This window comes from Pelodiscus sinensis, chromosome 3, assembly GCF_052426305.1.
Source record: "Pelodiscus sinensis isolate ZL-2025 chromosome 3, ASM5242630v1, whole genome shotgun sequence".
NCBI lineage: Eukaryota > Metazoa > Chordata > Testudines > Trionychidae > Pelodiscus > Pelodiscus sinensis.
The window spans coordinates 73,362,268-73,376,777 of NC_143054.1; the positions used below are offsets into that span (position 1 = coordinate 73,362,268).

Genomic DNA, 14,510 nt, shown 5'->3' on the forward strand with positions numbered 1-14,510 from the left:
GCACAAGCAATGTGGATGAAACAAGAATCTACACTCCTCATGCAATTAAATGTAGAATTTTCCCCCTTTACAGCTGAAAGAGAAATCCATGCTCCTTTTCTCTAACTCTTAAATGGATTGCCTGGCTATACTGAAAGAAGGAGAGGAGATATCTAATATGGATTTAATCAGGCCACAACTTTATAATTAGATATCTGGGACTACCCAGCAGATAACATATACAGTGCAGGAAATCCTCCCTTGTTTTTTCCCATAATTAACTAGAGGAGTGTGCCTTTACTAGCTCCCCCTATTTTTCCACCCAAGTTCCTCCATTCTGCAGATTTATTGCTAGGACTGTACAATACTGGGGGGAGGGTCAACCAACTCCCCCCCAAACTTTTCCATCCAGAATCATCCAGTGAATCCATTGCTGAGACCTTACCAACCACCCCGTCACAGGAGGGGTAAGGTAGACTATAATGATAATTCCTTCCCAGCCCCTAGTGTAATGCCTGCAGCAGATATAGCCAATAACCTGGTGTATTTACCACATGAATAAGGAAGGAGGTGCTGCTGATCCTGCTCAGTAGAGAAGAGGGATGTGTCCTTACACGAGTTGACATTTAAAACCCCCACATTCCTAGGTAACCAGTCAGTCACCATGCTGGCTTCTTTTCTAGCAGTTTTACCTATCCTCCCTCTCCCCATAAGCTATCAAGAATCATTCTATTCTTCTGGCCAGCTCCACCAAAAATCATTTATCTTAAGATGCATGTGGTGACCGGGAATAGCTAAAACAATGCTCATATCTACATGTGAAAAGACAACATTTTAAACAGCTTAGGATAAATCAAGCAATATGAAAAAATTTATTTTGTGAACTGGAGTGATTTCCAATTTACGTGGCTATAAGCTTAAACAGGCACTAATTAGTCAGGTAAGGATATGTTTCTTTTAACGGGTAAAATGATGGAGAAGGAAGTGTTTTTATATTTTCCAGCCTAATTTCCACAAAACTGAAATTAATAAAAAGGCTTTCTACAATAGGACTATTTAATACACACCATAGTGTACATTTATCACACTGTATAGTAATATATATAGTATTACTATTTTTTTGCTATTTGAACTAAAGAAAGATATTTATAAATGTGCTAGAACCTTTTGCTATAACTATGCATAATAAAAGGCTAATTAATATTTTGGACCAACTCCTACACACTTTGTGATGGGCCAAAACCTCAGGTTATTATACAGACAAACCAAATGTGACTTTGATGGGAGTTGTACCTGAATAAAACTGGAATAAGGACATATGAAATTGCCCCATATGACCACTCAGGAAATGAAGTGAGGAATTGGCTCTACAATTGGCAAAGTAAATGAGTATATTCTTGAAGTTTGGTTTTAAATGTTTAAACACTATTTTGAAATAGAATTCAAACATTTTTAAGATAGAAAAAGTTCAATAATTCAAAGACATAAGAAAAAAGGGGACACACTGCGCTCCTGTGAACTCAAATCTGTAACTAGATGTGCTTATATTTTAATAAAAAAAGTCATTCAAAAATAGCACACTGAAATGGATGCAACAGTTAAATAAAGATGCTCTTTTAATCGCATTTTTGCTTTAGAAACATTAGGACTCTTCCTCAAATTTCCCAGCATTACTATCACCCATTCAGCTACCCCACTGGTGATAAACATAAATATGTTAAAGTAGTACAGATGCTGCAGCTACCAGTGTTTTGAACCTCTCTTCTGAGCAGTTACGTGCAGCACTATGTAATTATTTTTTTAGGATCAGGCCCTATATTAGTATTCAATCTTACCAAATTCTTCACTGTAGCTTAGTCACTATTGCTGTTTTATACGTTCTTTTGCCTAATTTGCTATTCTTCACAGCTTCAGAAATCATGACACCCAGATTTCTTTTGAGAACCTTATAAAACAGTATTTGTGCAGATCTTTTTAGAAGTTTTCTAAATTTGCCGAGGTCTACACTTTTGGCAATGTTACAGGGAAGAAAAATCTTCTAAGTGCCCAGTGCAAATCTGTGAAAAGGAGTATCTTCAAATTATTTGTGATCTTGAGTGAAGTACCATTAACATCTGTTAACTAGAATCTGTATTAGAATAAATATAATATTAACCACATGTAAGGGAACTTCTCAGTCACTCAGTGCACGCTTATCCCCATAAACAGTATAGGCATTCAACTGAAAAGGCAGCATTATTTGTTTTGAACAATGATTGTATGAATGAGATTACACAATATTTTGAAGAGTGCAGCGGATAAAATACTGATCTCCATTTGCATACTAGTATGTTCAGTATACAAACTGTACTTTTCATCAGTTCTGCTATGAAGCTATATTATCCAACTATTTAATTAGGATAAAGAATAAACAACAATGCTGTTTCATGCTCACTGCATTGAATCATCTAGTCATTATGTTCCCTTTGCTATAAACAGACAGCCTATCTTTTTATCAGCACACCATTTCATTTATTTCACTGTGAAACCCAGTTTCACAATAATTGACTTGTCAGAAGCTCTAATTTATGAGGCTGGGCTCTGTAAGCCTTTTCCTATATTGGGCTCAACCTGCACACAAGCAGGGTTGAATATTTACAATGCTGTTAACAGGTGCTGAGTTGTTTAATGATTCTAATAGCCAGAAGCGTACTGAGAAAGCCAGCGGGATCACAATTACAGGCTGTTTGAACACAACAATTACTCGTCCCCTGAGAGGTGTGAAAGTCAAAGACAGTTTTATACTAACACCATCTAGCACATGGGCTAGACAGGCTAACTTCCATTAGTAGTCTATTGGGAAACAGCAATAACAAACCCCTAGGTTACATAAAAATGTGCAAAGTACATAAAATTTAAACAATCAAAACTGAAGGAACTAACTTTTTATTGTCTTTTAAAATAATATTATTTAAACCCTGCAAGCCTAGTAGAATTTAGCAAGAATAATAAACCATGAAACATGAACTTATTTATCTAATCTAAGAAAGTGTGGAATTTCATCAGTTGAGAATGATAAAGAGATGTATAGCAACATAAAATGTAGATGAAGTTACACAAAACATTTTGGATTTAATGTGGATAGTGGCAATCGTTTCCTGTTTTACTCATGTAGATCTGACCTGAGATCTCTCCAGGAAATTTTTCATCAGACTTGAAATGGCCCCGCTATAACTGTCAGTACTGTGAGGTCATTTGTTACAGCGCCATGTTTTTTATGTTCAGGTTATATGGTACTAACGACTTAATTTTTAAGACTTACAATTCTGAAAACAGAATACCCTTTATGTGGGACAGGCATTCGTCATCATCTTCACATGTACTTTCACTTGGCGTAAAGCCTTGCATAGCCAGATGGGTTCACTGGGAATGGCATTTTCTCATCCTGTCCTTAGAAGTGATATGTCTGAGTTGAATCCATACTATTGAGCACATCAGTGCTAGGAGGAGCACTGTAAACATGTCCCAACAGTGCTTATGGGTGTATATCGTGTTGGGGAAGTCCCCTTACAGTGGTTGGGTTTCAAAACGTTTTATTGGGGAGGGAATTGCCCAGATTCATTAGCCCTGTAGGGCTAATGTGTTATCATTAGAATGTGTCCAGTTATAGTTTGTATGAGTACATTTGTCTATTTATTACTGTTTTGTATTTGCTTACTATTTCTATGGCTGAAAACTCATATAATTACTTTTGGCAGGTTACCTATCTATTTTATTGTATTCCTTTGTATAATACCATGGCAAGAACTCTAGGTCTTGTTTTCTGGATTTGCATTGTGTCATCAGAGGACCCCAAGACATTAGGTCCCACTTTCTCAGTGGTGAGAAAGGAATTTGGCAGCACGTTTACTGCCTTAATTCAGCCTTTCACAAGTAGTTTCACAGCATAAGTGAGTTTTTAACACAAATTCAGAAACACTGGACACCTGTAAATCTGAGGCACTGCTTCAAAGTTGCTTAGAAAGTTAATTTTTCTGTTATAATCCCAGATGCATTGTCCATTAAAGAACAGCTGGATCACGTGAATTGGCTTCTCAATCTGTAGATTCTGTGGTCTAAAAACTCTCAGAGAAGAGATCACCATTCACATTAAATTGGGGAAGAGGAGATAAGGCATACTTGTGCAAATGCCAAGCACGTGAAGATTTAGGAGCAACAAACAAAACTATAGTGCAGAAATTCCTCCTCATCTAAGTTTCTGATAAACAATATCAACCTTTCTCTACCTACTGAACAGAAACTAATGTTTTGCTAAACTGATATACAGTATAATTTTTGTTTAGCAATTAAATCAAGCAACTTCATAATCTCAAAACATGCTGTTAATCTGATCAGCATCAAAACATGCTGGTAGTGATGAAAACTACTATATTTACAGATACAATCCGGAATAAGTATTAGTTACGTTATATTTCTGTGCTTCCTAAGATATTTGGGAAGAATAAATTCTTGTTTCCCTGCTTAAATAGTAACACAAGTGTGCTTCATATTTATGACATAAAAACAATATCCTGAAGTAAATAAACACAGGAGCCAAAAGCTCATAGTAGATTAACAGGTGTTTATTAACATGGGCTATCACTCCAGGTTATGGGTATTAATTATTATACTGCAATGTAGTCCCATCCTCTTACCCTGGACTTGGATTAATATAAATTCCTGTATGCTCATTTGCTACTGCCCTTTAACTTCCCATTCACAATAAACATGGGCCCCAGAACTTTTGAGTCTTCCCTTCAGTTCTTTTTATTTAACCTAACCTTCTGAGGTTCTTCAGCTACTAAGAACAATTCCTTCTTAAAGTAAAATGAGAGTGAAAGGTGATAAAGGCAAAAGGCTAGTCACACTGGGAATTTCTGTACTGGTCAAGTTTACTATTGCAACCTTTAGTGTAGATTCACTATCTGGGTTTAAAAATGACTTTGCCAGTGTAAATTATCCTGACTGACACTGGCATAAGTTGTTCTGGTGAATGTCACCCATTTAAAAAAAATGTACCAATATTACGGAGTTGCCCTAGTGCAGCTACATCAGCGCAAAATTCCAAAGTGTAGACAAGCTCTACATGGTTTAGGGAAGAGATGAAAGAGAGGACCCACGAAAGAGCTGCATAAAGCAATGAATTGTCTGGGGAAGACTATTCTGGTTTTCTACTTAACTTTTCTATTAATACAAAGTAACATCCAATGAAATTAAAAGGCAACAAATTTAAAACTGATGAAAGGAAATGTTTAGTCACACAGATCAAAATTATGCAGGGGAACTCATTACTACAAAATATTATTGAGGGCAAGAATTTAGTGGGATTTTAAAAAGATCAGGGAGTTTTGTGAATAAGTGCATTGAGAATTATACTGCATTTGTAAAGAAAACAAACTTTCCCATTCTAGGAGCACATGTCAATAACTAATCAGCGATAGAGAAAATGTCTATTTATAGGTCATTTAATAATTGCCCAATATGACATTTATTACACCTGCCTCTAAAAAAAAAAAAAATCTGTTTTTGGCCATTGTCATAAATCGCTGGACTAGATATATCATAAACACAAGTATTGTATCCTCACTGAATTCATTTTCTAGAGATAGCTGCTGTGATAGGCCTGTTAGAAGTGTCAGAAATTTAGATGCCCTTTGAAGAATGAGCTTATAGAGGAATAGCATGAAGGAATTAGTGATTAACAGTTGAGAGTTTTGCGTACTTGCTGTTTGGTCATTGAGAAATAACTATGGTTTGATTATGCAAATTATGCTACTTTAAATAGTTAATAACTATCAGTCTAATATTAGAATCTGCTTCTTGAAAGAGAAATAACCACAATTATGTTAGACACAGTTAGCCAATCATTGAGCAAAAAATGCATATGTGAGATATAATGTAAAATTGTGTTCTAATAAGAACATGTAATTGACTGACAATTCCATTTTCTATAATTTATGCTATATTATTCTTTCATTGTGGTAAATTTTCCATGCTTGTCACAAAATGGAAAATCTTTTTTTAAGGACAACCTTTGAATGAATCAACAATAAAATCTGTCATTACTGAACATTCAAGTTTATATAAAGAGAAGTGATTTAAAGACTGCTCTTCAATTTGAAACTATGTGGAGAGAAAGTCTGTCATCACGTTTATGTTCCAACTGCAAAGTTAATATTTCTTAGCTTCACACATGTAGTAAGTTTCTCTCTCTTCTATTTTCTGATTGTATAGCATAAAATACTGGGGCTTGATTTTCAAAAATGTTTCAAATAGTCATCTCCCTTTTTAAGTAAAAGTTGAACTAATGAAGTCTATCCTTTCATAACGTTAATAGAATGGACAGAGTTCATTAATTTTATCCAAAGCCAAGGATCCCTTTTCCTTGCTAATGAGATGTAGTCTTCTGTCTGGGTCTCCAACCTGCCAGCTGAGAGTCTCATCTCACATTATTTTTTTTCCACAGAACAGAATGCTTGGCCAATCTCATTCTCTCTGGCCACAGCCCTATAAATAAATATTGATATAGAAACACTGCCTGGCATGGCAAAGTACCTGCTTGCAATAAGACAAAAGCTTTAACTCAAAACACAAATTTCAAATCCCTATAATATTTAGAACCATTTCTAAATTAGTAAATGTACTAAGAATATTTACTATGTTCTTAGTACAATAAACAATGGACCTGAAACTGGACATGTTGTGATATATTCATTTGGACTGCCCTGCTCATATGCATATCAAGGCCTATTCATGATCTATTTAAGAAAGTGACTACTGTTCAGCATTCCGTGAACAATAAAAGCTGCCAACAGGCCCACCCTCCAAATCAATTACTCATTTTATCAATAAAGTTAGGAATGCAATTTACAGAAAACAGGACATATGGATTCAACAATTCAATAGACCAGGGAAATTAATATATTTCCAATGGCATAACAAAGTAAATTGCTATATCAGGCATGACAAATTAGTTAAAATTTGTTGCAGAAATATTTTCTTAGTATCTACTTGATGCATTCTGAAATATTGAGATGGTGCCTCACAAAATTAGAATAATAATGAAAAGTTCATAGTTCATTTTGGGGGATTTATTTTAAGATTTTGAATATCATGACAATTTTTTATTCCTATTTAACAATGGAAAAGAGAGGCTAAACTGTATCAGATACCTGGATCCTTAAAATGAAAATAATATTTTGATTTTTATTTTTCTCTCAAAAAAGAATTAATATGGTTTAAACAGTCATTAGTTTTCAGTAAGACTAATGATTTTATTATTAGACTTTGCATGTATAGTTTGACAGATTCTCAATTTGTTTACATAGCATTAGCACATGTGTAACTAAAAATAATAAGCAATCAAACAAATGAGAATTTTAAGTCTATTACAGTGTTTCTTAAACTATGTTCGGGGGAACACTGGTGTTCCGTGAACAACTCGCAGGTGTGCCGCGACCTCTTCTTTTTTTTGTTACTTCTTTGTTGTTTTTTTTTTTTGTCTGACAACAATTTATTTTTTTGAAGAAAATTTTCATAGGCGTTTTGCATAAAAAACGTTAAGCCTGTTCGTTTGGGAAAAATGACATCACTGGGCATTTATATAATGCTTTTCATCCCCCAAAATACCAAAGCACTCAACACGTCACACATGCAGAAATTACTTCACTGCAAACACATGTTGGGTGAAAAGCATTAGCTGTTTCATAATAGAGAAGAAGGCTACAAATGAGCTTATGTTAGGAAGTGATGAAGAATATTATAGCCAACTGAAAACTGTAGGAGGAAATTCAGATACCATGCACATACTGTAAGTATTAAAATGGGAATATAGCCAGAATACTTCTACTAATGTGAAAGTGACACTAGATCCTTAAGGATTGCATGTACTTAGGATTTTGTTTTATGTCATTCAAAAATGAAGCTCCTCTATGGCACAATACCTTCCATTACTATATTTGGATAAGCTTAGATGTAAAAGTATGGCTTAAATGAATCTGGAGTCCTCCTTCTGACACACACGGGTTTTCCTAAGGTGTTTCTCAATGAAATACTGATCAAGGCTGACACTTGACTGTCCCGCACACATAGCAGCACTACATACAGAGAACACTTGGTCAGGTTTATTCACCTCTCTGGGTACGTCTAGACTGCAAGCTTCTTTCGAAAGAAGCTTTTTTGAAAGAGAGCATCCACACTGATTGGATGCTCTCTCATACAAAAGGCCACCCGGAACCACTTCAGCCAGGGCATTAGGTCATGAGATGCATGCTTACAGGGAACCCCCCTAAGCCAGCCGTTTCTCAAATTCTGCTGTGTGCTTGCCTACCTCTCCAAGTGACAGCAAAGCTTTTTCAGTGCGTGCTCTGGTTGCCCAGCTTTGCTGGACGCCATGCTTTTTTTTTTTTTTGCCATGGAGCCAGGGCTGCCCCTGGGCATGCAATGGCCCCACACAGCCATGCTGCAGGTTCTGTAGCAGTTTAAGCAGACTGTTTTGGTGGTCCTGCCCCAGCTCAACTCAGAGCTCATCTGTGAGTCCCTCTGCCTGGATGTGGGAGCAAGGCCCTTGCACCTGCACCCCATGGTCGAGAGACTATTCTGGAGGCTGGACACCAGTTCCGACTGGTGGGACCAGCTGGTGATGGAGCAATGGGATGACTAGCAGTGGCTCAACAACTTCTGCATATGGAAGGCCACCTTCTTGGAGCTGTGGGCTTGGCTTGCCCCTGCCCTCTGGAGACGCAACACCTACCTGTGGTCCGCCATCCCCCAGGAGAAGCGGGTTGCTATTGCCCTCTGGAAGCTTGCCACCCTGGACAACTACCGGTCAGTGGGCCATCAATTCAGGGTGGGGAAGTCCACCGTTGGGGTTCCTCCTCATGGAGGTCAGGCACTCTTGGGGGTGGCTCCTGGGATGTCTGAGGCAGGGAGGAGGGGGACGGGCACCCTCCAAGGGCCCAGGCACTCCCTCTCATTCTCTGTTTTTTGTGTTTCTTTGTCTCCTTCCGCAGGTTGTGCGGGCCATCAACTCCACCCTGCTGCACAGAGTCATCTGCCTGAGAGACCTGGACCTGATCTTGGTCAGATTTGATGCCCTGGGCTTCCTGAACTGCGGAAGAGTGATTGATGGGACCCACATTCCGATCCACACAACAGATTCAAGCCACCGAGTACATTAATAGGAAGGGCTATTTCTCCATGGTGCTGCAGATCCTGATTGACCACCGTGGACAGTTCCTGGACATTTTTGTTGGGTGGTCAGGCTGGGCACACTATGCTCGCATATTCAGGAACTCTAGCCTCTACCACAAGCTGGAGGCTGACACATTCTTCCCGCAGCGGGACTTTCATGTGGGGGATGTACAGATGTCACTGTGCATCATTGGGGATGCGGCCTACTCACTCATGCCCTGGCTCATTTAAGCTTTACACTGGCCACCTGGACTCTACCAGGGAACAATTCAACGCGCACCTCAACCGGCCCTGATGCAGGTTGAATGCACCTTCGGGCACCTCATGGCCAGGTTCAGGTGCCTCCTGACCCACCTCGATGTGGGGAAGCACAGCATCCCTGAGGTGGTCGTGGCACGTTAGGTTCTCCAAAACATTGTGGAGAGCACAGGGGAGGCCTTCCTCCCAGGATAGGAAGGGGGTAGAGGCCTGCCAGGAGGGAGGGGCATTTGAACAGACGCGGACAGCTGCCATCCGCCAGGCGCATCAGGTGAGGGTGCGCATCCGGGAGGCCCTGAAGGAGAGATTTTCTGAAGGATCCTAGTAACTCTCCCCCGGACCTCCCCAATGGGGGCCTGTGACTTGCCCTCCTATGCCTTTCCCACCACAACCCATCCCTACCCCCCTTCCCTGTACAATCAATAAAAACGATTGTGAGTTGAACAATGAAAACTTTGTATATTAAAAAAAAAAAGTAACTGGAGAGATGGGGGGCTAAGAACCTGGATGGGGGAGGGAGGGATCAGGTCTGCGAGTGGCATGTGGTATGGCTGCAAGTGTCACCTCAGGTCCGGGGACCTCAACAAACTTGGGGTTGGACGGGGCCTGAGGCGGGGGAGGGTCAGGAGAGGGGGATGGAACGGAGTCAGGTCTGGCAGGGGGAGGGCAGGGAGAGGTGGCATGGGCATGACAGGAGGTGCTGGAGTGGGGAGAGTTAGAGTGGGAACAGAGCCGGGTGTGCTGCACTTCCTGGATGGTGGCACACGTTTTCGCCTGCTGCACGAGCTGGCCCCACATGCGATTGTGCCACTCAGTGTCATCGTGGACCTTTTGGGCCAGGGTTTGCTTCGTCACGCAGGACTGCAACGTGCGCTCTCATGAGGGCCTCGTAGATCCTCCAGCACTTAAGGCACCCCTGGCTTCGGGGGGCTTCCTGTGATGGTGTGGATTGCCCCTCTGGTCCGGCTGTGGAGGAAAAGAGGGAGAGTCATCCACGCAGACATTGTCCCTGAGACCGTGCCCTCCTCTGTGAGTAGTGAGCAACTGTCCTTGGTGCAGGGGATGGTGATGTCCCGAGAGCAAGGCCATGTGTGGGCTGCACAGCAGGCCCTGCTTCACTAGGGACCTGAGGTAGCGTCACTGCTCTTCTCCCTCCCCACACCATGGACAAGTAGGCCAGGAAATCGTCCGGCCACCGTGGGATCCCATGGATGGGAGACAGGCCTGGAGTGGCCTGGCCCTCCCTGGGGCTTGCACCTGGCAGCGCTGTCTGCAGGAGCGGGTTGTGGCTCGCGCATGCAGGCATGGCCATGTACTATGTGTGGCACTCCTTGGTCTATGTGGGGGTCTACGCGCACCCTTATGCCCAGCCTGCTTCTGGCTGGTGGGAGGAGGACGTCCCTCCCAGGGGCTGGATGTGTGTGGGGCTTCCCCCCCACCCGTGAGCAGCAGCCCATGTGTGCTCCGGGGCTGGCTCCAGAGACAATGTGGTGCACACTGCCGCTGCACATGCACAGACAGCAGCACGCTGCCCAGGCCGAGCATGCTGAGCGACAATCACACCCCATCCCCTCTGAGCCCGTCTCCCCTGTCCTGTGTATGACAAATTGAGAGCGCTCACCTGATGATCCCTCCCCGGCATCAGATGATGCCTGGGAGATCTCCAGGGCCTGAGGTACCGGCTGCAGGCTGAGGGTGATGATGCTGCCAGTGTCGTCCTCCTGCTGCAGCTGTTGTTCCTCATCATCATTGTCATCCTCCTCAAGGAGCTCCGGGCGGGCGAGCATGGGTGTCTCCATGCCCGAGTCCACCAGTACAGGTGGGTAAAGGGCTTCCCCACCCCTCAGGATCTGGTGCAGCTCTTTGTAGTAGGGGCAGGAGTGGGGTCCTGCCCGGAGTGAGAGCTGCGCTCCCTGGCCTGGGCGTACCCTTGCCGGAGCTCCTACACCAAGGTACAGGGGTGGTGCACCCTCTGGGCCAGAGCCTGGGCCATCCGGCTCTAGATGTCAGTATTTTGCCTTGGGTAGTGGAGATCCTGCATCATTTCTTCCTCCCTGCACAGCTCCACGAGGGACAGGATCTCTGCCCTGGATCAGGAAGGTGCCTGGTGTTTGCTGTCCCTGGATGGGTCCTTGGAGCCCTGTGCAAGTCAGGGAAGTCTTGGAGGGGCTTATGGCTGTTCCATGGGTGAGCAAGCCTTTAGCACTCAGAAAGGCTGGCTTTCTGCCACAAGGCTAGTCCAGGGTGCCTGAAGCTTTAAGAGCTGGCAGGAGAGAGGAACTACAGAGCTGTGATTAGTATGGATGGAGTGTCCACCCTGGAGGCCTCTTCTTTCGAAAGAGCTCTTTTTGGAAGAGCTCTTTCGGAAAAGGCGTTTTTCTGGAAGAGCTCTTTCGGAAAAGGCGTTTTTCTGGAAGAGCTCTTTCGGAAAAGGCGTTCTTCCTTGAAGAATGAAGTTTACCAATGTGAGAAAACCCTTGCATTTTCGATTTTCTATCAAAAGAACACAATAGCAGTGTGGGCATAAGTGAAGTTTTTTGGGAAAAATGGCCGTTTTTCTGAAAAAACCCTGCAGTCTAGATGCAACCTCTTACTGTTCATCACCACATGTACAGAAAACTGTATTTTGTTTATCACATATGCTGTTCTCCTGGCCAAGATTATTCAGAGATTATGGCTCAAAGTAGCAATTTGTCCATGAGTTAATGTTGAGTTATAACTTGATATGTAAGTTTTCATTATCATGGACCATCATTAGAGAAATGCTTCAGAAGCATAGCCCATCAACATAAACCTCTGATAAGAAATGTTTTTTAAATCCTCGAGAGTTTGCATATTTTTCAAATAATAACTGCATTATATCTACATCTACCTATGTGATCTAAATTGTATTTAAGAAACTTCTTTACAAAGGAGACTTGTGTTGGAGCAGGATACTGATGGATAGAAAACATCCACTAATTAAATAATTTAAACATGAAAATCCAGTATTAAAATTCATTTCTTTATAAAGTTCTTCTATGATAATTCACAACCCTGAATTAGCATTTGTGCATGCAAATCCACAATGTAGTTTATCTCAGCAGCCTAAATAAGCACAAAACCACGCACACAAGAAAAGACTTTTTGTATTTTCCATTTCCAAAATGCACTTGTGAAGGTTGCTTAAGAAAGATTCAGGATGAAGACCTAGATGCAAATATGGAACTAATTAAGAACTAAACTTGGTGTGAAGGCAACTTATTAGTTGGCTATTTCCACTTGTGAACTGCTTATAAGAAATTCAAATTAAAAATGCTGCCATGGGTCCAAGTGCTATGGAATTTGTTATGTGGTTTCAGGAATATTATGATCCTGTGTTAGAGTTATGTCAAGTTATAACTCAACATTAATTTTCAAGGACAAATTGCTGTTTTGAGTCAGAATCCCTGAATAATCTTACCAGAAAAGCAGCACATATCATAAACAGAATTCAGAGTTTTCTCAACAGGTGGTGATGATCAGTAAGAGAGAAATTAAATAAATCTGATCTATGCAGTGGTGGTATGGATGGGGGACAGTCAAGTGGATGCAGAAATGGAAGGAATAGGGATACCTGCTGACTGGTTTTGTGAGGGAGATTAGGATGGGATTGTATGGGGAACACAAAATGATGTGGAGAGAAGAGGCAAATATTTCAGATTCTTAACAGGGTAGATTAACTGAGATAGTAGGTGTCCCTTCAGAGTGGAGTCAGATGTTATTTAAGAAATGGCAATATTCTAAGGACTAATCCTTTGTTCTCTACGATATTTTGGTTGGTGAATGTACACCAAAACAAAGTTGAAGCAAAGACGGATCTACATGATTAGAGTAGCACACAATGGTTTGCATAACAATCTTCCCTAAAGAAGGTAAATATCACATTGGTAGTTATTCTATAAGTGATTAAGAAATTCAGCTGGTGATAGATTGCCCACAGGAAGCAATACATAATATGTCACTATGATCAACAAAAACAGGATTAAAACACTGAAGAGAACTACTGTATATAAAGTAGAGATGCGAACATGTATCCGAGTACATAGTTAAATGATGAGCATGAGCAAGCTGGTGTTTGTGGGGAGACGCCTGCTCCCCCTCACCACACTGCTGCCTTGTGCATGCTGGCTCCCATGGAGCTGCTTGCCCTCCTTTCCCCTGTGCTGCTGTCTCCCACAGAGGCGGCATCATGGGGAGGGGACAGGTGGGAGCCGGTGTTTGGGGAGAGGCAGCACACTAGGGGGGTAGGGGAGACAGAGGTTCCAGCTTGTGGAGATCCAGCTTAAAAGCCAGCTCCCTGTGAGCACCAGTGCCTGCCTCCCCCACAGTGCGTAAATAACCACATTTTAACGTGCCTAATATAAAGCAATTTGATGATCTGGGATTTTAATTTATGGATATTGATTTAGCAATTTTGATTGGGTCCTCTTAACAATATGACTTTATAATTGGTACTGAAATGAAAGTTCTCTCAGTTATCTATCAACAGATGTTTTCATTTTCAGAAAAAATGTGAACAATTTGCATGTGGCTTCCTTTCCTAGGAAGGAGTCTGTATTAGCCTGACTGTCAGACATGTTGAGTATTTGGGATTCTAATTATAAACAAAGGGAACTCAGTTATATTATTTTTCATTTTACACTCACCTGGGGTTCATGATAAGACGACGGAAGAAGTAAGTCCAGGTAATATAATCCATTGCATCCTGCTTGGAAGTAATAGTTCCAGCAGCAATTTCAGCATTCAAGTGATCAGAGAGCACTTCCAACAAGCTAAAGGGCATGACACAAAAACGCATCAGTTAACTTTACAACAGATAAATATATGAACATAAGAACAGCCATATTGGGTCAGACCAAAGGTCCATCCATCCCAGTATCCCGTCTGCCAACAGTGGCCAATGCCAGATGCCCCAGAGGGAGTGAACCCAACAGGTAATCAACACATGATCTTTCTCCAGTCATCCATTTCCAAACAAACTGAAGCTAAGGACACCACTCCTACCCATTCTGGTTAACAGCCATTCATTGACCTAACCTCCA

At 41.5% G+C, this 14,510-nt stretch overlaps 1 protein-coding gene across 2 annotated transcripts in view; it reads right to left on the reverse strand.

Annotated features, from left to right (window-relative positions):
- ASCC3 (activating signal cointegrator 1 complex subunit 3) overlaps positions 1-14,510 on the reverse strand; it is a 410,940-nt gene that overhangs the window by 63,400 nt on the left and 333,030 nt on the right. For both annotated transcript variants that reach the window (XM_006118439.3, XM_075923934.2), the window contains exon 34: positions 14,115-14,240. In XM_006118439.3, coding sequence (XP_006118501.3) covers positions 14,115-14,240 — 126 coding nt within the window. The remainder of the gene's footprint in view (positions 1-14,114; positions 14,241-14,510) is intronic.